Here is a 25,576-nt window from a genome sequence, read left to right as displayed (position 1 = left end):
ACAACCAACACACTGAATTAGGCACAGAAGCAAATCAGAAACTAGTGAAGTTGTAAGATTTGTGTTGTATGCCCCAGATAGCCTTTCCAGTCAACTCCCTGGTAGCTGCCTTCTGAATACAGTAGGTCCCCACTTATACAGCAGGTTAGGGATCAGACCCCCGCTGAAAAGTGAAAACCGCCAAAAAGCGGAACATTGATCAGCTGTAGCACGGGGAGCTCCAGCTGACAGCGTTTGGCCCCTGAAGCTCCCCGCGCAACAGCTGATCGATGTTCCGCTTTTCCGTGCATTGTCTTTTCCCTCCCCTCTCGCTCGCTCACTCGCCCTTGTTATGGAGGGGGAATTGTGCTCCCCTTCTGCAGCAGGCTCCTTGCTGTGGATTGCAGGGAGGGAGCTGCCCACCCACCCACCCTCGCCTGCTCGCTTGCCCTCCACCGCCTTCCTCGCTCATCCCCCCCTTACCCACTGACCCTCCCCCCGCCTGTTCGCTCACACGTGTGGTCACCCTCCACTGCCTCCCTCGCTCATCCCCCCTTGCCCACTCGCCCTCTCCCCTGCCTGTTAGCTCGCTCGCTTGCTCGCCCTCCGCCGCCTCCCTCGCTCATCCCCCCTGCCCGCTCGCCCTCCCCATCTGTTCATTCGCTCGCTCGCCCCCTGCTGCCTCCCTCGCTCATCCCCACTTGCCCTCCCCCCTTCCTGTTCTCTCGCTTGCTCATCCTCCACCACCTCCCTCAAAAATATAATGGCGCCAGACACCCTTCTCGGACTCAGCTGCTGAGCGCATCGTCAGAGCTTGGAAACGTTTCTTTTTTGAACTACAACTCCCATCAGCCCAACTGTAGTTTAAAAAAGGAACCTTTCCAAGCTCTGATGACGCATTTAGTAGCTGAGTCCAAGAAGGGAGTCAGGCGCCATCAATTTGTGCTCTCGCCGTTTCTCTGTATTCTGGCAATTTTCCGCTGCAAAAATGGAACAAGCGCCGAACATATGGAACATGGATACAATTCAAAACCGCTGCATTAGCAAAGCACCGAGAAGCGAAGCGCCGGAAAGCAGGGCCCTACTGCAGTATTAATTTCTGGATATTCTTTAAGGCTAAAAGCACCTTGGACAGCTCCTTTAAAGTTTGGACAAGGAGCCACTCGCTGCCACTGTTTAAAAGCAGCTCTGTAATAAGAGTCTAATCTGGATCCCAGGTAATTTTTGTTACTTAAAAGTAGCAAAAGGGGAAAATTAACAGCCTACATCAAAGCTGTAAAAAATAAAAAATTGAACTATGAGAAATATGCCAATAGCTAACCCAACCATGTGAATAATAACCCACATGAAATTTAACTTTGCAGTTATGTGGCCTTCAATTATCAATATCTGTGTGCATATACAGGGCCATAATTGTGAGGTTACCATAGAAGCATAGCACATCTGTGTGGATGTTCCTTTTCTTAGGATTGCTTACAAAATGCTCATTATAGAATAATGTTCCTCCCTGTCTTTTAAAACTTGCATTAGGGTGTTAGATACAAGTCAGACTTCTCAGAATAACACTGACCACATATTTGGGCACATCTGAGGTTGAATTCAATTCTACCAAGTTTGGCTTGGCTTAAAACAATGTGGAGAGAAAAAGTAGGCGCTAAATCAGCCTATTGCCTGTTAGCCATTATCAACAAGGAACTACATGAAGAGGAATGAGCAGGCTGGTGGAGAAAGGATGGAATCCTCGTTTCCATGTGGGTTGCCTGAGGAAGGAAGCCCTCCTTCTCCAGGGCCAACATAGAAATGCAGTGAGCTGCTGGAGTGCAGATAGAACATTCAGTCCCTCCTTTGCCACCCCCCAACTCCCGCAGCACGCTAGTATTTGTTTGGGAGGAGACAAATTAGTAACTTCTGTGGGCTTATTCACAAGGCTGTACTAAAAAAGTGGAGAAAATGAATCAAGAAAACTTTCAAAATACAATTGCAGAACTCCTATTAAGATTATAGGGCTATTGCTATTAGAATGTACTCAATTTTGCATTACTGATTTTACCATTGTTGATTAAGTGCTATCCTTTAGTTTTGCTGCTGTAGTATTATAACAAATTGTATCCACTTATGGCAAATCAGCTTAGATTCCTAAAGAATCATTGTTGGAATGAGAGTTCACGTTAATGCTGTTTCATGAACTGTTACACAAGAGCTTTCAGAAGACTTCATTTGAACTTTGTGCTTTGTGCTTCATTTGAACTTTGCCACCTTGGGCTCCTGCTGGGAGGAAGGGTGGGATATAAATCAAATAATAAATAATGCAAAACATCATAAACAAAATATATGGTGTTACACAACAATATGAGGCTTAATCATGCATTAACCATAGTAATGGCAGGCATTTCAATGGGGAAGCATGTCTGAAGAAAGACCAATGTCATGAATAGAGTGAGCTTCATAGGGAACCATTCAGCACTCCACACTAAAAATATCATGATGAACTAGCTTATGTTCTGCTGCAAGAATGTCTCTAGATTTTAGCTCACAATGAAAGGGTGCTGCACTACAATAACAGGACAGCTCTTCTATTAGTGCAAGAGGCTTCACATTGCAAAAGGACAACTTCAAGGAATTACATTTGTTGAATTAGAGATGAAAGTTTGGGTTGGATTTTGCTAATTAATAGCCTACAACAAAGCCCTAAAAAGTGCTCTTAAGTGCTTTTTAATTGACTAAAATACAAAGAAAGTGTGAAAGCTATGCTCTAGCTACATCAGAATTTAAGAAGATTTTCCAGAACTCATGGCACCAAGAACAGAAACACAGGCATTTCTAGAAGAATGTGGAATAGACACTGAAGATTCTTAATTACAATGACTGAAAAAATATTATTTTTACTCATTTAACACAGGACAGTCTAGGTGATTTACAATCAAATTCAAAAAGATACAAAATTGGTAAAAATAAGGGCATTCAAAATTGAACAAATCAATAGTTAAAACAGAAAAACATCAATCTCCACATAAAATACACACAACACTTTTCAGCAAACCCAAACAACAATAACAAAGCCTCATCACAGCTATATCATATTCCATCAAATGCCTGGTAGAAGAAAGTACCTGGTGCTGAACTGATGTCAGTGTGGGAACCAGGAAGAACTGGGGAGAGCATTCCACATGTGGGTGGCCACAACTAAAAAGACCGTCTCCCTTTTTGCAGGTCTCTGAGCCTTTCTGACAGGGCACCTGGACAACAGCACAACAGCCTCAAATGATCTTAGGATCAAAGTAGATTCATGCTTGGAAAGGCATCTCACCAGATATTTAGGTCCCAAGCCCTGCAAGCACTTTGAATTCGGGCCAGAAATGTATAAGTAATGCAGATGGGTCAAGATTGGTATTAGTAGACTGTCTACTCCCCATCAGCAGCTTGGCCACAGGATTCTACACCAGCTGCACTTTCTGAACAGTCTTTAAAGGCAGTCCCATGTACAGCATATTGCAGTAATCTAGCCTAGAGGCTGCCACTACTCGCTCAAGAACTGTGCCCAGGAAGGGGGCATTTGGCACCAGTCCAAAATTACTAAAATCTTCCAGATCCAGGAAGGCTTATTCAGGAGTGGTCCTACCATTGCCTCTTCAAGGTGGCTTGAGACCACTCCTTCTTTTAAAGAAGCACTTATCATATCCCTGGTCCAACTTGCTATCCCCTCCCTGCCAGATTTATCAGCTAAGAGGGGCAAGGATCTAATGGACAGGTGATTACACAAACACAAGTACTCTTCCACATTCTCTAGCTACATAAATGGAAAATCACCAAATCCTAGACAAGACTACACTCCAGATATTCCCCTGCTATAATGGTAGAGTATAATTTCTGGTGGATGCAAGTGATTTTATCCTCAGAATATCTTGCAAACATGTGCCACAACAGGCTTCGGATGGTTCCACCATCTCCCTTGGGCCAGCATGTAAAAAGCTCTGAACCACTCAAAAAAGTGTCTCTGGATGGCACGCAGAGGATGCAATGAAGAGGCAGAAGAAATATTTTTTCTACCTTCACTGCTAAAAAGTAGGTTTGAAATAAGCACATGCCAGTGTTCTGATTGCATTCATTAGGAGTTTGCTCAAGCCATCTCTCAGCCTACTTCATAGCTCTCAGATATTTGTTCCAACAAATACTATGCATAACCCAATCCTCCATGTACTGTTCTTACTCAAAGGAAAATAGACCTACCCTATATACTACAAAAGCGGCGATTAAGCATCCCAAGACCAATTTCCCTCTGGATTTTAGCAACAATTTAGCAAGAAGTTGCCCTATAGAAAACTCACAATGCAATTCTTTCTAAGCTTTTTAATAAAAGTATTTACAAAACTTGTTTCTGTGAAGGGGAAAAACGGGAGAAATGTACACATCTTCATTTAAACAAAAGGAGTACAGGGCACATATATTCATTTTATTTCCTCCACAGTGCATCTAATCAGTGTTATTCATCAAAAGGCTGTACCCTGATTTAAGTTCTTTTGACATTTCTTGAAATTGTGTATTTTGCTCATATAATCAAACCTTCAGTTTCCCTAATATATTCATCAGTGATATGTAAAACACTGGCAGACTCTGAAAAGTATTCTCTAGCAAGCAAGATTTTTTCCAGTAAATGGAAACTGACCAATTATTCTGTCAATATTTTAATGAAATACTTTAGAAAGAAAAATTTAATTATTAAATAGATCTGGATGAAAATATTGGATGAGTTATAAAAATTTAAAAACAACACCAAAAATAAAAGAAAAAGGAGAGGGCAAATTGTTTTAAATTGTGTTTTAAATTGTTTTTAAAAGATGTGTTTTTAAATTTGTATATTTGTTTTTAATGTTTTTAGTTATTGTAAACCGCCCAGAGAGCTTCGGCTATGGGGCGGTATATAAATACAATAAATAAAATAAATAAATAAACACTAACCTGTTATGGAAGAAAACCGCCCAAAAGACAAAACATTTGTTTCTAGAACGAAAAGTAAGGAATGGAAATTATACTTTAAGGAAAAGAGAATTCTGAGCCAAACACGAAAGGAAGAGAGCCAAAGGTGCTATGTAATATCTGTCACATTACAAATAATCCTGGAACGTGTGAAGAGAAATTGTAATTTTTGTAAACCTTTTTAAGAGCCACCAAGTGAAAGCCACAAATCACTTAAACTGAAGAGCTTTGATCTAAACCGTTCTCAGTGGGAATAAATTGGCTTAAAATCAAGTACTTTGGGCACACCTGGTTGTTGATTAAACTGGTAAGTATGAGCAATGAATGAAAATATTTATCTGCAAATGTCTTAGTTTAAGGTAAACTCTGAAAAGGACTTTCGAAACAGCTTTCTAGCTTGCTTTGTGCCCCAACACTGCCCACTTTCTATACTGTTCAGAATCAAAACAAGAAGACAACAGTGTTTTTGTTTGATGTACTGAAGGCTGATCCTGCAGTATGAACTCTTATTTTCCCCTTCATGCCATCCAGTTTATTCACATACACACCCACACCAGTATCTATATCATAGCCCACAAAGCACATTTTTAGACAACTTCGTATGAAAAGAGTTTACTTATCCAGAGCCCAATTTACATTTTGAGGGAACAATTCTATGAAACTAATCTCTTTGCAGAAGTGAAGTGAATGGGGAAGTCTCTCTGCACATTGAACACACACTCTCTCCTTACAATGTAATCTCTCTGTGGATTCTGTTATAGCCAAAGACATGTTTAGGAGCTCCTATAGGTTTTGTGTTAAACTAAATAAGAAGCCCAACACAGGGAAGTTACGTTGTGGGAAAGGGTGGTTGAGTCTTTTGTCCTTTAATATTTCCCTGATCTAAACTTCCCCCCCTCAAAAACCTGTTGTTAGTTCCGGGGGGGGGGGGGAGAGAAAAACAGATATGCACATTGCACCTGGCTTTCCTTCCATCCTATTCAACTAAACAACCAGATTTGTAAACATGAGTGCTTTTAGTCAGTTATGTTCTTTTATCTTCTTGATTTTATATTTTGTATTATGTATGCTTTCATAATTATAAGTAGCTTTGAGACATTTGATGTAGTAAGGATTGAATAAATGCAAATTATCATGATCACCGCAGTTCTCTGTCCTCTCAAGAAAGCCAGTGCTGCAGTGGCTAGAATTTCCTATCACTCAGAATTGGAAAGCAGTTTACAATACATTTTTCTGGCTATTTAACTGCTGAAGACAGATATGCAACATATAAATTCTCCATAAACCACCTGGGAAGCATTTGAGTTTTGTTCAAAAAATGAAAAAGGTTCGCATTGCACTTATCAAACACACACATAGGCTGAGCTCTTAAGATATGGGATGACATCAACATGAAAGATTCTACATCACTTCATTGGCAGTATTTGGCAGCTGCAGAGGAAGGATGTAATGTACCCTGGTCTTATGCTAGTGAAAAGTTAAGGCTGCAATCCTAGGCACAGATACTAGGAAGCCCCAATGCAACTAACTTGTGAAGTAAACATGGATAGGATTACACTGCAACTTTGTTATCAGGTGAATTATTTTGTAGTTTAAATGTCTGCCATGCCACATAAAAGTGGATGTGGTAAGAATGGCTCCTTAACAAATCATAGTTAATTTTTGACCTGTAAAGTAATCAAAATCAATTAAATATTATTATACAGTCGCAGACCATTAAAAACAAGACACCAAAATCAAACAATTCCTAACGTAAAAGGAAATACATGGTAGAAATATAAAATAGCGAGACGATCTATTTAAATCAACTATTGTTGACCTGTAATGCCTAGGGTTGCTGAAGGATTGCCTTCTATCACCTGACTATAAACAGAGATATTCACTTGAGCAAGGCCCTTCTCCAAAAGCCCTTGCCTTCAGTGGTTAGGCTAGTAGCAATGGAGAGAGGATCTTTTCCATGCTGCTACCCCAGCCGTGGCACTTTTTCAGGTAGATTGCTTGGACCTATCATCACCATCTTTTACACCACAGACTAGGTCTGTCCCATTGGTCCATTATCAAATGACCAGAACTGGTTTCCTACAGGTAGCTGTATTACTGCTTATTCACCTTAATTGATTCAGATGTATTGTTGCTGTTTAATACTGTTTTATTTGGGTGCTTTTAAGCAACCTTGAAGACTATTTCAATGGAAAGGTTGAATAAAAATTAAGTAAATAGTGGTCCACTGTGAAGTAGGTGCTGGACTTGAATGAGTCCAGTCTTTTTTTCAGTATCTCTAATACATGGTGTATCCTCTTAAGCCTCTCCAGTGACTTCTATATTCAATTTACAGGAACTTGTTCTTACAAAGATGTATCATCTCTGGTTGGAAGCAGCACTAATTGTTATTTATTAGACGGACAACTTAAATAATTTGAAATAATTGGCCCTGGACTTCAGCCAAAAAAAAAAAAGTAGCCCTGAAAAATACATATTACTTGCAAGTGAAATCAATGCGGCTATGCACTGAATAATGGAATACATAATATAAATGAAAATAGGGATGAGTGGGATAATTAGCTGATCCAAACAACTAATTAGTACCATGCACACTTACCCTGCTCAAACAGTGCTTGCTGTCCTTTCTGTACAGATGCTGAAGACATTTCATGTTTTGTTTGTCTACAATCTTGCCAAAGAATTCATTGATGGTTTTGATAGAGACTGCACAGACAGCAGATTTGTGAGTTGGTTCTGAGGAGTCTGGTTTACTTTGAGCAAATGCACCATATAGAATATCTTCGTTAAAATCAAGACCCATTTCCCGGGCTAAAGCTGCACCTGGCTTACCAACATATGCAGCCTGCAAAAGATTAAATACCTCATTTGACTGCTTTGTTGACCTCTTCCTACGTTTTTCAGTGTAAATGCACTCAAGGGGCATTTCCATGTATGAACGCAACTCAGAATCAAAAGAGCAAAACCGTATGATCCTTGTGTGAAAAGCCTGAGAGTCTAAAGATTCTCTCTGGACAGTGAGGAAGTACACAAAGTGGTCCTTTTCAAATGCATGAATATACTTAATAGGGTAGGAATCTCTGAATTCTGGAAGTACGTCAATGTAAGAGTAAGCTGTGAGAAACTCAAACCCATCCAGGGTTTCTTTTAATCTCCGAACCGATATCGAATGCAACAAATGTTCTTGCTGAAACGAATTATTCAAGGTATTTCCAACATAGAAGTATACAAATCTTTCCTTTTCTGTTACCAAAACTTTGGTTCCTAAAGGGCTTACAACACAGTCAGGACACTGGTCTGATTCCTTGTCCATCAGCTTAGGATACATACAGTGCACCTCATTTCCAATGTCTGCAGGATTATCAGGATGAATGACATGGCGCTGGCAAGTTCCTTTTGCAACACTACCGCAACTGATGAGCTGACCTTCGTAATAAGTTTCTAGGAACAGAGCCATGTTGATGTTATCCTTCCAAATGTTATCAGATTGATTTGATTTAGGTATACAATCTTTACAGGGAGTGCAAACTGGGTTCTCCAAAACAGGCCCAGTCTTGTACACAGAGATGTTGTGAAGACTTTCATTTAAAACGTAGATTTTGTTGACTGCTCCTACATAGAAGTTGTGCTTGTACAGAACTATATTTTGTATTGGGGTTTCTGCAGTGAAATTAGGAAGTTGATATTTGACATTCAGGTTCATCTCTGGCCTTGACCCTCCTTTACATTTACCATTGCTCCTCTGTACCAAGCTTAACAGAAATAAAATAATCCCACAGGCAGAAGTAGCAGAAGCCTTCATTACTGCTGATTTATCCTGCCAAAAAACATTTAAGAAAGGTTAATAGGTTAATAAATCACATAATGAATTATCAGTCAACAAAAAAGAAATGTATATCTAAGCTGTATAAGACTTCTACCACAGGGCAACCCCGTGAGATGCAAACCACAGCAAGGTAAGGTGAAGGCAAAAATTGGAAAGTAAATAATGAAAATCAGCAAAAAAGCAAACCCTTCTGTTAATGCTAAGATGTGTTCATGTTCCTTTATCCTTGCAATACCTTACCTTAGTCAGCCCTAGCCTATAAAAATATTGTTAAAGTCTTTTATGGGTTCTTTGCCAATATAGGGAAATTAATTCAACTGTTTGATACACAAGAAAATCCATTATGAATACAACTTATATTTTTAAAATGTAGACACTAAGCAGCCATTTGATTTAATACATGGCTGCTTTAAATGTGCTGCAATACAAATATTTTCATGTCAGTTAATTTTAGAATATACAATGCATAAAATTTATAAGACTGCAATTTTAAAAATGGGATTACTATATAAAATTTGTTGCAAACTTTGAATTTCTGCTAGCACTTCTACGCAGCTCAGAACTAAAATTCAGTTTTCATTATATTCTCACCTCATATAATGACAATATATGACAGTAACTATTATTGTAAGTATATATTTTTTCCTATCAAAGTACATACTTTGTTTTAAAACTGAGTGGGATTTTAAAAAATTTATTCCAGTTCTATGACATTCCAAGAGCATTTGGGGAGATCATTACTCCACTGTCTAATGTGTTTTCTGTATATTTCGCTTATTGACTTTTTTGTTGAAATTAATGAGATTCACTTTTTAAAATCCCCACAGCAATAAGTCACTTTGGGAAGCCTTTAGAATGCACAGACAGGCAAAAAGCATTCTCAGACAAAGAACTGACAAGCTGATTAAGCCAGAGAAGAGTCTAACGCAGCAGCTATCTTTCTTTTTGTTCATTTTGATGTGGTTTTCTGAGTCAAAGACTCATGACTAGAATGAATTGTGGCTGAAGTGGGTTTTGCACCAGTTTTCAACATTTTACTATAAGTCACACCAAACATTCTATTGATACTTAGGCACAGTTGCTAAGCTAAATTTAGTTTCCTTAGAGGAAAACAATTAAACAATCTAAAAGAAATTATGACCATATGCTGTTTACACGATTTTGCAGAAAATGTTATTTAGCTACAGATGAACAGTACTGTTACCAATACACAAATGCTCCTAACAAGCACAAAGCATTTTTGATTTCCAGAAACCTTCAACAAGGCTTTAAAGTTAACAGAGAATCTTATTATATTGTGGATAATACCACAGGTTTTGCATAAACGACACATTGGGTTGGATCGAAAGAGGTCACGGCAGTGGAAGGCACTTCTGCTCATTCGAGGGGGATGTCTCCGATTTCCACTGACAGCATAATCCTAGGCATGTCTGCTCAGAAGTAAGTCCTATTGAATTAAATGGGACTTACTTATAGGTAAGTGGGGTAGCTTTAGTCAGAATATACCCACTGAAATAAATGGATTTAAGTTTGACTTGGTCACCCACTGTGTTCAGTGGGGCTAAATCCATGTGTTTAGGAGTGTAGGAGTTCAGCTTGAATCCCCTTTCACCACCTGCACCCTCCCACATGGCACTGCTAACCATTTTAGAAAAAACAGGGTTGGCTTTTCTGGTAATAGGAGCGGGGACAGGAAAGCCCATTGCAGGAGCAGTTCTTTGAATCCAAACCATAGTTTAGAATTAATACATATTTTTGTTTTGGATAAGTTGACAAAATTCAAAAATAATTGATTTATAAGAAACTACTGTGTTCCTTCCAGTGCTTTGGATAAATAAATATTACATTTCATTTCCCTGTGGTTTACACTACTAATCTGTGCAGACAGGAGGTTTTGCAGAAGCAATCTGGACCAGGCCCTAAACAATTTAGTTTCTCAAAAGCAGAATAAAACTGTACAGGGAGAAAGAATGATATATAAAAAAAAGTCAAATTCTAAATATCTTCATAAAGCCAAGTGAAATATCAGATTGGCCTATCAAAACAAATCATTTCAATTCAGCCAGAAGTAAGAAACTTTGAGAGTCAGAGAAAGAATGAATCCATTCATTCCTAAGAAAATTATCAAATAGGAGACAATACAACAGCTACTCATGACTCCTGGGAAAATGATACCCGAACACTATAAAAATATCCAGTATTATTCATCAAATATCACATGCTCTCCCTGCCCATCCCATTTTCTAGGATACATGCCAATTCCTATTCTATCTGTGGCTTCCTAACTAGATATATTATTAAAATAGTACTTTTGGTCACAGAAATAACCTTGTGAGAGGGGCCATAACTCAGAGCACATATCTGCATACAAAAAATGTCCCAGGTTCACTATCCAGCATACTCAAGGTATGGGGAACCTCTGGCCCTCCAGATATTGCAGGACTACAATTCTCATCAGCCCCAGTCAACATGGTCACGGTCAACATCTGTAGGGTCACAGGTTCCCCATCCCTCGGCTCTAAGAACAGATGGATATAGAATATTTAAATATCTTTATTAGGTGGTATGCCTACTGCAAGACAGACACTGCTATACTTGAAACAAGGCTGGCCCAAGACATTTTACTGCCTGAAAGGTCAAGATGGTGCTCCCCATTTTACAGAATCTGACTGAATTGGCAGCTCAACCTTACTTCCACTGTGAAGATGGGGCAACATCCTCTACTCTACCAGAGGGCAATAGGCTCTTTTACATTGTGCAATTCAGGTTAGCTGAGGGGAATCAACAGAAATGGTGTGGAGATTGCTGTCATGCTGTGCCATCTGTTGTCTGAGACAGCCATCTCACTTTGTCTAATGGTAAGGCCAGACCTGGTTTGAAATTTGACCACATTATCAATGCCATTCTATTTCTTTTGTCTATGGCTCCCTTCATGCATATCCATGGATGTGCCACAAGTGCACATAGTGGTACATGCTATCCCATTATTTTTACGAACTGTAACTAGCCGGAATTGTTTCCTCCATGATAGATAATGAATTATGCACTTGGGACACTCAGTACAAAATTATTTTCTCATGCTTTACAAAGCTCAGGTGTATTCAGATTGCCAATGTTATAATATGTACAAAAGTAGATCCAGCTCCGTGTTGCATGTTGCAACTGACTATGTGTTGGTTGAAATCAGCTCCATGAGCCTTTGTCATGGCGAGGTCACTGAAAAGTCATCTTTATGTACTTTTAGGAAGTATTTGAAAGCTTCCAGCAGCTCAGCATTTGGGTTCAGATTCATCAAAGTACTCAAAACCATATTAACCTCAAAACATGAACACTTTTCTCTTTTTTTGCATATAGGTGAATCAGATCTCCAGTACCAATGTTGTCTATGAAGATATTTCCTCACTTTGGATTAAACACAACACTCAAAACAGCACAGATAAGAAATCTATGTGAAAGACAACAAAAACCTCCAAAACTAAGTAAGTCACCAGCAAATCTGTTTTTGGACAGCATGATGTCATTTCTATTTCACAGAAGATATATTGTGTAGTATAAGCCACTAGAAATGAGTCTTGGCCAAGCACCACAAGTGTGGTTGGGAATGACATATATTACTAGAGGTGCAAAAAATAAGTGTGGTGGTTGATATGTTGATGATGGAAACTTATGTAGCCTGACTAATGTTCATTGCTGCAAGTGTGTGGTTGAATTTCTCTTCATAAGCATAATTCCTGCTGACTATTTTATGCAGTTGCAGCCACATCTGTATATTTTTTAAATGTCCGGATTATTTGGGCTGCAGAAAGCTTTGACCCCACTCATCCTATTCCGTCCCCTTTAAAATTTGGGTATGGGCTATAGCTCAGTGGCAAAGCACATACATTACATGCAATAAATCCCAGGTTCAAACTCTTGTGTCTCTAGGTCGGCTAGGAAAGACTACTGCCTCAAACACTGCCACTGCCAATCAACATCAATAGTACTGAGCTAGATGGACCAATGGTCTGATTTGGTATAAGGCAGCTTCCTATGGAAGGAAGCCAATGAAGCACTATCTGCTCTCCAATACCAGTAGTATTGCACAACTGTAAATTTTCCAAGCCTCTAATAGCACAAAATGCTGCATTATCAGTTGTATTTATTATTAAGAGGTTTTGCACTTCCTCCCACAATATTATTGAGGCGGTATACAACATTTGATGCATAATACATGAATAAAAACACAATGGAATAAAATTAATGCAGCTGAAAATAGATAGGAATTAAAAAAACCAGATATTGGGTTTAAGCACCAAAAAAACCCTGGGCACATTGCTAGGAATAAGCCTTTAAGAACGTACCTATAGTCAACGGATATTTCTATCAAACTTTTAAAAAGCAGGGAAATTGGGCAGCTATAGTGAACGCACCAGGGGAGCAGGAGACCTGACCTCCTCTCTGAGATATTGGACTGCCCTACAAATTTGTCAAAATGCAAACACAACTTGGGTTGGTCTTTCACAGTCCAATCTACTTGCTGTGTAGCTTGGAAGAATTTGGTAACATGTGCCTCTGAGCATATGGTGAGTGGTGGCAACACCTGCCATCTCCAAAGATGGAGAATTACATTTTTGTATGTTTGTTGGTGTTCTTACTTTGCTTCTTTCCTGTGTTACTACTGTTTCTACAGAGAATCTAACCTAGAAAATTATATTTCTCTCATTATTCATCCTAGAAATCTGTGTCAAATTTATTTTTATTAATTTCAAAGTCTTTTTATTGGTCAATGTCATACGATGGTGAAGCCTTTTGTGTTTCAAACTGGAGGTTATACTCTACTTCTATTTTGGGCGCATTAACAGTTGAATCTGAAACTGCAGTCTGATGTAAAATCAGACTGATTACAGCATGTTACTACTTAAGCAATAACTCTAGCTGTTGGGAAAAAACAAACTTGGCCAAGATGCATGTTTTCAGCCTGCTATGTTTAAACTACTCCACGGAAGGAAAGGTGGGCACGGTCAATTAAAAACATAGAGCACACCTAGAATTTTGCTAGAATATATTTCACCTCCCACTGTTTTATCTTGGGCAAACCGAGACACACCTCATGCCCACTGGAAACTATTCTGCAGAACAGTCAGTGCCATTATTCCACAACTGTTTTTGGAGCTTTTTTTTAGTGTTGCCAGGTGTTGCTGTATTTCACATATTCACAGAAACAGAACCAAAGAGAATGATTTACTATAAGAAACTTCACTAAAATTGCAAAGTAAATCAAACATATTTAAAGTGACTATCTGAACTGTATCAACTGTTTTAATATTGTTGCTTACTCCCTGCTAAAACAAGATCAGCACAACACATGTCTTGTTTCTGTTATTTGGGCTGATTGCAGGTGTTGCCACCACTCACCATATGCTCAGAGGCACATGTTACCAAATTCTTCCAAGTTACACAGGAAGTGGATTGGACTGTGAAATATGAACCCAAATTGTGTTTGTATTTTGACAAATTTGTAGGACAGTACAATGTCTCAGAGAGGAGGTCAGGTCTCCTGCTCCCCTGGTGCATTCGCTATAGCTGCCCAATTTCCCTGCTTTTTAAAGTTTGATAGAAATATCTGTGGGCTATAGGTACATTCTTAAACCGCAAGGTTTTTTGCCTATTAGTGAATTTCTCTGCTTTTTCATCCATGAGATAAGAAATAGGATCCTATGCAAGTTTGCTGAGAATGGATTGATCATTTGCATACTTATTGAGTTCAGTGGGATTTACTCCCCTGCAATCATGCTTAGGATAGGTGAAACTGACCACAGATGAGGGGAGGAGGGGGAGGGGAGCACGCAGGGGGGAGGGCAGGTTTGATCATTTCCATGTTTATTGAGTTCAGTGAAATTCACTCCCATGCAATCATGCTTGAATGGGAATGGCCTGCCTTCAACTCGATCCTGACCTATGGTGACCCTATGGGACCTATGGCGACCCTAGGGTTTTCATGGTAAGCAGTATTCAGAGGTGGCTTCCCATTGCCTTCTTTTGAGGCTGAGAGGCAGTGACTGGCCCAAGGTCACCCAGTGAGCTTCATGGCTGTGTGGGGATTCAAACCTTGGACTCCCAGGTCATAGTACAGCACCTTAACCACTACACCATACTGGCTCTCACAATCATGCTTAGGATAGGTAAAACTGACAATGGGGAGGGAGGCCAGGAGTGGACAGGGGAGGAGGAAAAAGGAAGAGGGGAGGGGAGGAAGAAGGGAGGAATAAGGGAGAGGAGAGGGGAAGGAGGGGAAAGGTATTTCTGTTCATTTTCATGCTTATTGAGTTCAGTAGGATTTACTCCCATGCAATCATGGCTAAGATAGGTAAAACTGACCTTAGGGGGAGGAAGACGGGGGAGAGAGGGGGGAGAGTGGGACAGAAGGAGGGGATTGGAAGGGGAGGGGGAAGGAGGGGGTTGGAAGGGGAGGGGGAAGGGGGAGGAAAGGAGCAAAAGGGAGGAGATAGGAGGGAGGAGGAGGGTAGGGTAGGTTTGATCATTTGCATGCTTTTTGAGTTCAGTGGGATTTAGTCCTGTGCAGTCATGCTTAGGATAGGTGAAACTGACCTGGGGGAGGGGCAGGGAGGGCAGGGGCAGGGAGGGCAGGAGTGGGATGGGGATGGAGGAGATTGGATGGGTGGGCACTTGGCAGAGGGGAAGCTCCTTTTCTTTCCAAAAGGAAAACAGTGTGAAAACTAACATTATTTTTCAAGGTTTCCCCCACCTTTTTATTCTACAGCAGGCACATGTAGCCTCCCACCCAAATTTAAACCAAAGCTGTCCCTGGCCACATCCACACCTGTCCTTTATTTCACTCATGACAGTCGTGGCTTCTCTCAAAGAATCCTGGGAAGTGTAGTTAGTGAAGGGTGCTGAGAGTTGCTAGGAGACGCCTATTCCCCTCTAAGAGCTTCAATCACAGAAGCTTATTGTTAAACCAGTCTGGCCACTGGAGCTCTGTCAAGGGGAATAAGAGTCTCCTCTCAGCACCCTTCACCAACTACACTTCCCAGGATTCTTTGGGGAAACCATGTCTGTCTAAAATGAAATAAAGGTCTGTTGTGGGTATTGTCATGAATCCCTACCGTTAAGGCACAGGGATCATGCGTCAGACCCAAACCCCACCCTTAGGAAATTTGGGACTGGAACTGAAAATGTCACTTCACCCTTGCCAAGGCTGTGTACGCTCACAACAACCCTGCAAGGTAGAAGGTAGGCTGCCACCACCCCTGATTACTGGTCCACTCAGAGCCAGGGGATCTCTGAGCCCAGACACTAGTTAAACCAAGGTCCAAAAAGACAAGAGCCAAACGTTACACTCCTTGTCAGGAAACCTCTGGTAAAACCCACAAAATAGAATTAAGCTTTCAACTTCTTCTTCCTCTTTGGTAGTTCGTGACTGAGAATGGCCAAGACACTGAATCAAGGACCACCCCTTCTCCCAATGAACACACCAGGTTAAATAGAAGTAGCTTTATTAAAATATATAAGTGCACATAAACATATAGCAGCAAGTAATCCTTAAGACCATATACCCAACAGGGGGTTAGGTACAAATAAGAGGATTCAAAGACACAACAAGAAAATAATAACCTTTCTAGTCTAATACTCACACATGAGGTAGATGGTTGCAAAGGCTTCTCTCCTAAGAGAGGTTGGCATCAGAACAAGAAGAATGGAACCCTGCGTAGTTGCCTCCCATAGGCAACTCTAGGGAACCAGGAACCCTTTAGGTCAACTTCAGGGAACAAAGGCTAGGGGTTTTCAGCTCTATATTTAAGGAAAAGAATTCTAACGGTCCAGAATAACTTGACCAATCAGGAATTGGCTGATGTAACTTCTTTCTAGGTGTTTCTCACTTTTTCGTGCCTTCAGGCCCCCCTCCCAACTGTGTTTCAAACTGCCCAGGCCATGGATGACCTTGAGTACCAGGCACTGGTTAATCAGCACAGATAACCAGGTGCAGCTTGTTGAGGCTTCTTCTAACCGTCTTCAGCTGGAAAGTGAAACTCAAAATAGTGCTTTGTCAGAGGCCTGTCATTTCTAACTGTAAAAATCTCCCAGAACCCCTTGCTTGAGCCAAGATATTACTTATAGAATTTTTAATGATTCATGAACATATATAAGTTCATGACAGGTATGGCCCCCTGATGAGGCAAGGCCATCAGCTTTTAGTCTGCTTTTAGAACACTGAGAGTTGGTTCTTACTGAGCATGCCCGGCCTTATCATTGAGTTCAATGCTAAATTTCTTAAATTAATTAAAAATCAGCCAGGCATTTTTTTTTTACTTTTAAAATGCAAAAGATGAAGGCCAGAGTATGGGGCAGGGTCAGTATTAGGATTACAGGTACTCTGTGAAGATGGCTGATTTTTAATGAATTTCAACAGATTATGAGAACTCGCAGAGAAAAAAGTCCAAAAGGGCTCTGGTTTCTCTCTCTCTCTTTTTACACTTTGAACTCTTGATTGTCTCTGTTTTGTGTATCACCATGAAAATTTACAGGGTTGTTAAGCAAGCGTTTCTGAGTTCTGGACTATACGTTTTGTAAGGTTTTGTTTTGAAATGAGCTTATGGGAAGCATCAGAATGGCATGGGGGGTATTTTCAATTTAACATTGCGGAATGTGAAATCCAAGCTGACTATAGTATAAAGCCACTCTTGTGGCTGTATAATTCACTGTCACCCATTATTTTTATTATTATTATTTATCTATTTATTAGATTTATATCCCGCCCTTCCTCCCAGTTGGAGGAATAGGATCATAGGATCATAGATCATAGAATAGTAGAGTTGGAAGGGACCTATAAGGCCATCAAGTCCAACCTCCTGCTCAATGCAGGAATCCAAATCAAAGCATTCCCAACAGATGGCTGTCCAGCTGCCTCTTGAATGCCTCAAGTGTTGGAGAGCCCACTACCTCTCTAGGTAATTGGTTCCATGGTTGTATGGCTCTAACAGTTAGGAGGTTTTTCCTGATTTCAGTTGAAATCTGGCTTCCTGCAACTTGACCCCATTATTCCATGTCCTGCACGCTGGGACGATCGAGAAGAGATCCCGGGCCTCCTGTGTGTGACAATCTTTCATGTACTTGAAGTGCTATCCTATCTCCCCTCAGTCTTCTCTTCTCCAGGCTAAACATGCCTAGTTCTTTCAGTCTCTCCTCATAGGACTTTGTTTCCAGTCCCCTGATCATCCTTGTTGCCCTCCTCTGAACCTGTTCCAGTTTGTCTGCATCCTTCTTGAAGTGCAGAGACCAGAACTTGACACAGTATTCAAGATGAGGCCTAACCAGTGCTGAATAGAGGGGAACTAATACTTCATACTATTTAGAAACTATACTTCTGTTAATGCAGCCTAATATAGCATTTGCCTTTTTTGCAGCCACATCACACTATTGGCTCATATTCAGCTTGTGATCAACGACAATTCCAAGATCTTTCTCGCATGTTGTATTGCTGAGCCAAGTATCCTCCATCTTATAACTGTGCATTTGGTTTCTTTTTACTAAGTGTAGAACTTTGCATTTATCCCTGTTGAATTCCATTCTGTTGTTTTCAGCCCAATGCTCCAGCCTATCAAGATCCCTTTGAATTTTGGTTCTGTCTTCCACGGTATTAGCTGTGCCCCCCAATTTTGTATCATCTGCAAATTTGATAAGCATTCTCTGTATCTCCTCATCCAAGTGTTAATAAAAATGTTGAAGAGCACTGGGCCCAGGACCGAGCCCTGTGGTACCCCACTTGTTGCTTCCGCCCAGTTTGAGAAGGAACCGTTGATAAGCACTCTTTCAGTACAATTCTGGAGCCAACTGTGGATCCACCTGATAGTTGTTCCATCCAGACCACATTTAGCTAGCTTGCTAATCAAAATATCATGGGACACTTTGTCAAAAGCTTTGCTGAAGTCGAGGTATATTATATCCACAGCATTCCCACAGTCTACAAGGGAGGTTACCCAGTCAAAAAATAAGATTAGTTTGGCAGGATTTGTTCTTCATAAATCCATGTTGGCTCCTAGTAATCACTACATTGTTTTCAAGGTGCTTACAGACGGACTGCTTCATAATCTGCTCCAGGGATTTTCCAGAGATTGATGTTAGGCTGACTGGTCTGTAGTTCCCCAGTTCCACCTTTTTGCCTTTTTTGAAGATAGGGACATTAGCTCTTCTCCAGTCATCCGGCACTTCACCAGTCCTCCACGATTTCATAAAGTTAATAGACAGCAGTTCTGAGAGTTCTTCAGCTAGTTTCTTCAATACTCTAGGATGCAGTTTATCGGGCCCTGCCAATTTGAACTCGCTCAAAGTGATTAGGTATTCCTTGACCGTTTCTGTATCAGTCTCAAGCTCCAATCCTGCCCCTTCTACTTCACATTTCCCGGGAGGGTCATAGACCCTTTTTTGGGAAAAGATTGAGCCAAAGTAGGAATTGAGCACTTCTGCCTTTTCTTTGTCATCTGTTATCATTTTGCCATCCTCATTGAGTAGCTGTGCCTTTTACTATGGACATACCTGAAGAAAGCTTTTTTGTTGCTTTTAGCATCCCTTGCTAACCTCAGCTCATTCTCAGCTTTAGCCTTCCTGACATCATCCCTGCAATTCCGTGATACCTGCCTGTACTCTTCCTTTGTGGCCTGGCCTTCTTTCCACTTCCTGTATGTGTCCTTTTTTGTTTTCAGGTCAGCCCTAAGCTTTTTGTGAAGCCACATTGGCTTCTTCGGCTGTTTCCCCCCTTTTTTCTTTGTTGGAATTGCTTGCCATTGTGCTTTTAGAATTTCCTTTTTTAGAAACTTCCACCCATCATGGACTCCTTTTCTCATTAGGGTCACTTGCCATGGAACAGTACTTACAATTGTTCTGAGTTTATTAAAATCAGCTTTCCTGAAATCCAGGGATCACATATGGCTACTCTCAGCTTTTGCTTCTGTTAAAATCAAGAATTCAAGTATGGTGCGGTCACTTTCCCCCAGAGTTCCCGTAACTGCCACTTCATCCACCAAATCGTCTCTATTGGTTACAATCAAGTCCAGGATAGCTGATCCTCTGGTTGCTTTCTCCACTTTCCATAGGAGAAAGTTATCTCCAACACAAGTCAGACATTTCTTGGAGGGATCGTGTTTGGCAGAGTTTGTCTCCCAACAGATATCAGGGTAATTGAAGTCCCCCATTACTACTATATCATGCCTCCTCAAAACACTAGCAATTTGCTTTTCAAAAGATACATTCTCCTCTTCCTGATTGGGTGGTCGATAGTAGACTCCAAGCACCACATTCCTTTTATTACTTGCCCCATTAATTTTAATCCAGATACTCTCGGTGGAGCTACCAAGCTCATCTTCCTGTATTTCTGTGCAGGGATATATAGTTTTAACATATAGCGCAACTCCACCTCCCGTTTTATTCCTTCTGTTCTTTTTGAACAAGTTATATCCTTCAATTGCTGTATTCCAGTCATGGGAGTCATCCCACCAAGTTTCAGTTATCAAGTCATAATTATCCTCCTTTATTAAGTGTTCAAGTTCATCCTGCTTGTTTCCCATGCTCTGTGCATTAGTATACAGACATTGAAGACCATGTGATTTGTGGCTTGGCTTCCTTACTACATTTTTCTGAGGACTGTTACTGGGCCCTATTAGAGTTGATTTCTCTGTTCCCGCTACTGTGCACAAGCCTTCATCAGTCATTACCACCAAGTTTATGTCTCCCTCCCCCTTAGGATTCAGTTAAAAGCCCTCCTGATGAACTTCTCCATGCTGTGGCCAAACATATTCTTCCCAGTCCTTGTGAGATGCAACCCATCACTTGCTAGCAGTCCATCTTCCAGGAAGCATAGCCCATGGTCCCAGAATCCAAATTTCTCACGTCGGCACCACCTTCGTAGCCATTCATTTACACAGAGTATTTTTCTTCCCCTTTCCACTCCTCTTCTAAGTACTGGAAGGATGGATGAAAAAACTATCTGGGCCCCAAAGTCCTTGAGTTTCCTTGCCAGAGCTTTAAAGTCTGATGTGATTTCTTCATAGCTTCGTTTGGCCCTATCATTTGTTCCCACATGGATGAGGAGAAAGGGACACCTGTCGGTGGGCTTGATAAGTGATGGCAACCCTTCCGTCACATCTTTAATCCATCCTCCTAGTAGACAACATACCTGGCGAGTCCACAGATCTTCTCGGCATACTTGGGTTTCGATCCCACGCAGTAGGGAGTCTCTCACTACTAGTACTCTTCTCTTCTTGTTGTGGGGTGTGGTTTCATTGCCCCTGCTTGATTGAGCTTCAGCCTCTTGTGCATGGTCGCACGGGGTCTCCTGTAATTCTTCCACCACAGGCTGTCCTCTAGTCTCATCTTCAAGTGGTTGAAAGCAGTTCCATAGTTCCACTGGTGAAGGGTGTCTTCTAGCTCTTCTGCTCCTGTCACCCTTTCCCACAGAGTTTCCTCCACTTTGTTGCTCCTTTCCAAAGCAGCCTCCTCTTCTGCTACCACATGCTGTTGCTCTTCCACCTCCACTTCTCTTTGCTGCTGTTGTTCCAGCATTCTGTCTAAGACTCTTCATCTTCTCTTATAGTCCTCAGTGTAGCCACCCGCCGTTCCAGGCCTCTCACTTTTTCTTCCAACAGTGCCATGAGCTTGCACTTGTTGCATGTGCACGCCATGTTGTTCTCAGGCAAGAAAACAAACACAGCACACATCTTGCAGGTCACAACCACTGGAGTATCCTTCCTGTTCATACTCTCTTCTACCTTTTTTTTCCTGACTACTTGTTTTGGAGTGGCCTGTGCTTTGTCCTGTCCTACTTCAGGGTAAACTTGAGAGTCCCACTGGTATGCAATGCGCTGTGAACCAACTGAGACATCTCCCTCTACTTTGCTCAGTTAGGGGTCAGGAAACAGAATAGATCCATAGGGTTTAAGGACAAGCCAAAATATTATCAGTGATGGTACCTGTCTTAATTCAGTGTGAAGGTGGTTCCACAAAAGACGTTCATATCAGAGTTAAATATGCATGTGGGAGAATGACTTAGAGGTTGCACAGCTTTAAGACTACCAAGCACATAGTACAATGCGTCATCAAGCAAATAACACATACCTAAGAAACACTTTTTATACAGCTTTATGCACTTTTTATGCAGCTTTTTTTATGCTGCCCTTGGCTTCTGCTGGGAGGAAGGGTGGGATATAAATCAAATAATAAATAAAATAAAATAAATAAGCTAATAAATAAAATAAAATAAGCTTTAAGCTTACCAAATCCATAATGAAGTAAAGCTGCAAATGAAATGTGCATCAACTAAGAATTTAGAATACATTGCACAAATGAAAAAAGTTGAGCTGAACAAATTTTTATTCAACCAGTGAGTTTCCCGTGGTAATCTGTTGCTAGGATTAAGAGCCATAGTCCTGTGAAGCATCCAAGATCCACAGGAACCAGATATTATAGAAAATGGAAAAGAGAATGATAACTGATGAGAGGAAGTAAAACAAATATATCCAGTCACTTGGCCTGTTTTAAGTTATCAACTACACTGACAATAAGGTTTCCCATATTCCAGTCCCACAAATCCAGGCAGGCTAATTTGCGTATTATGCATGTTAATGGTTGCATTGTCCAGTTGTTTTCTTTTTGTGCCTAGTAATTACCACCAAAAACTGGAGGAGGAGGTGAGCAATCTTTTTTTTTTTACTTACATTTTCAGCCTTAAATGCCTAGAGTCTAGTTTCCAACACTATGGAGTATTTATTTATTAAGAAGATTATATCCTGCCCTCCCACTGTTAAAAACAGAGCTCAGGGCAGCTTATAAACATAATAAAACATAATAAAAACAATAAAAATACACAATCAATATAAAAACATAATAAAACAAAATAAAAACATAAAACAAGTCAATGCACGGCACGGGGCCACAATACCTGATGGAACGTCTCTCCCGATACGAACCTACCCGTACACTCCGCTCAACATCGAAGGCCCTCCTCCGGGTGCGTACTCAGAGAGAAGCCCGGAAGGTGACAACAAGAAAAAGGGCCTTCTCAGTGGTGGCCCCCGAACTATGGAATATTCTTCCTGATGAGGTACGCCTGGCGCCAACATTACTATCTTTTCGGCGCCAGGTAAAAACCTTCCTCTTCTCCCAGGCATTTTAATTTTAGTTTTAGTTTTTTAGCTTTTTAGCATTTTAGTATTTCAGCTTTAATATTTAATATGCATTTGTATGTGTATACATACGCTTTAATTTTTGATATTATTAATGTATGTTTAAATTGCTTGATATGTGGTTTTAATTGTATATCAGATGTTTTACTTGTTGTGAACCACCCAGAGAGCTTTGGCTATGGGGCGGTATATAAATTGAATTAATAAATAAATAATAAATAAATAAATGCAGCAGTATAAAAATCCAGCATAAAAAAAGCCAGCAAAGCATCAATTAAAAGCAATATTGTGACCGTGAGGTTGTCTGTACCAACAATTAGGAAATGTGAAATGAACACGCCACTACAACTTGTTCTGCAGATCAAAATAATTTTCAATATTATCAGCTTGATAAAGGCTGGAACTTGATGGAGACTTGAGCGCTGGTACCTCTTTTTTTTTTTTTTTTAAATGCAGTGTATTGTAGAGACCTGGCAAGTTGTGCTAGCATTAGACAGGGCAGCTATTCCATTCGGGTGCGTGGGAGGGAGAGATAGTCTGTGTGTGTATGTACATATGTGTGTACATATGTACACACACACATCCATCCCTGAGGAAGAAATAAAATAGGGTGATCTTTCATGGGGAGATGCCTGCTCGTTATTATGAACAAGGATATGTATCAAAATATACTTTTTAGCCTTTTCTGAACTGCTGAACAGAGGCTGATGGGAAAGAGGGTGAGTGAGGCTGCATTCCAATGCAACTTTACTTGGGAGTAAGCACCATTTAATGCGGGGGGGGCAGGGCCAAAAAATACAAATACTATTACCTCAGCCTTTTCTACAGAGAGGTTTGCTTTTATATCTTGTATCTATTCAAGGAAGGGAGCGTTTGGTAGATTCATACCCCTTTATTCCATCATCCATGAAAGTGGGCAGACCCTTCCAGACCCAGACCCTGAGACACAGAGGCAATTGAGATGAAGGCTATTTCTGACTCAACAGAAAGCCTATGGATAAGGGGTGAGCATGTGCAGCTTTCTACACTGCTAGATTCTTCACATGCAGCAGGCAGTCTGACTAAAATTCTTGATTTTCCCAAGACAGCTGTGGTGTCCCTTATTGGCTAAGAACAACAGAAGGTGCGAATAGGCTGATTTCTCACAAAATGGGCAGAAAACTGACTCCACATTTTGCCTTGTGAACAAGGGCTAGAGACTTGCTTTTTTAAAAAAATGAAAGCTGGGGATCTGGGCTGCCCGGCACCGGGTAGCATGGCTAGAATCCAGGTAAAACCCGGCTAACTGGGCAGTATGGCAATCCCAAGAATAAGTTACAGAGTTTCCAGTAGATGCAGTCATTAGCCTTCTTGGCTCATCTGAAAGAGTATTATTTGACCCTGAGTGGTAAAATTAAAAGCCAAATAAATCCTTATTAAGAATTTTAGCACATTAAGATAATTATTTATATGCATATCCGATGCACAGGTCTAATATATTACTGTATTTTATAACAGCTTTTCAGAAAACAAAAGTGTTTTGCCAAGTTTACATTAACAGGCTCTTAAACACATGCACACTACAGCAGCAATTTATCCTCCATTCTGAAGAAAATATATTATTCTTTTTAACAATAATTTACAGCAAGCAGACTGGAGTGCAATACAAATCATAGTCTTTCCTTTGTTTCCTGCTGTAGTGCTTTAAACCCTTAAGAATAAGGCAAGCTCTGAGCTTGTGTCAGACAACTAGATTTATTTTGTTGCTTCTTGAAATAGTAGTGATGAGCTAGAATGGCACTATAGGCTTTTAAAAAGATTATATAAAATGAATCTTAAAAAATATTCACTAGTACTCCAAAGGAATGTAGATCAATAGCTTTGTTTTAAAAAAGCTTAGAATATGGAATATCAGTCAACGTTTGTTTAAAAGTGCTGCTATGTGAGGTTAAAGGATCAATTCCATAATAAGGAAGCTGAAAATGCTCAAAGCATCAAAAAGAAAGCCCAGAAACCAAAACTTACAAAAGAACACAAATGGAATTAAAAAGCAGACAATTGGGACTAACATCAGAATATGGATCCTCATTTGATAAGTCCAGCTTTATGAGATCTCGACAGTAACGCATCTCTATTTTTAAAAAACAAACACACACTGTTTGGCATTTGAGAGTAGAAAGGGGAATGGACAGCTTGAAAAAACAGCCCCATAACTGCCAGTTTCACACACACATACACATTCAGTGAAACTTAACTGTAAATTATTATTTCAGTTCTTCATCATTAAAACAGAAGTGGCCTACCTCATAGGATTACTTAAGAGTAAAATCAGACACACATTGAGGCTACAATCTAAACTCCATGGCTGGCAGCAGCGAGGCTCAAAGGAGGTGTGTAGCAATCATTGCATCTACACACCCTAATTATACCAGCCAGGGCAGAAGATGGGGCAGGGAGAGGAAAAATGCTTCTTCACTATGCCAGCACTCAGGCTGGTGCCATGAAGAGACCTGTATTGGGCCCATTGCAATCACATTATGGCAGCAGTGGCAGCTCAGGGTTCAGCAGATTCTGTCCAGCTCTAGCCCTTCCCATCCCTGAAATACTCCATTTGGGGGTTTCCAGTGGTAACTTTTGTCCACCT

General features: G+C 40.5%; 1 protein-coding gene across 4 annotated transcripts in view; it reads right to left on the bottom strand.

Annotated features, from left to right (window-relative positions):
* MET (MET proto-oncogene, receptor tyrosine kinase) overlaps window positions 1-25,576 on the bottom strand; it is a 171,774-nt gene that overhangs the window by 98,839 nt on the left and 47,359 nt on the right. For all 4 annotated transcript variants that reach the window (XM_061640057.1, XM_061640056.1, XM_061640054.1 and 1 more), the window contains exon 2: window positions 7,553-8,770. In XM_061640057.1, the coding sequence (XP_061496041.1) occupies window positions 7,553-8,755 (1,203 nt within the window). In that variant the 5' untranslated portion in view covers window positions 8,756-8,770. The remainder of the gene's footprint in view (window positions 1-7,552; window positions 8,771-25,576) is intronic.

This window comes from Rhineura floridana, chromosome 8 (assembly GCF_030035675.1).
Source record: "Rhineura floridana isolate rRhiFlo1 chromosome 8, rRhiFlo1.hap2, whole genome shotgun sequence".
Taxonomy (NCBI): domain Eukaryota; kingdom Metazoa; phylum Chordata; class Lepidosauria; order Squamata; family Rhineuridae; genus Rhineura; species Rhineura floridana.
The sequence above is the reverse complement of the archived record's forward strand: the minus strand, read 5'-3'. Positions and strand labels throughout refer to the sequence as shown.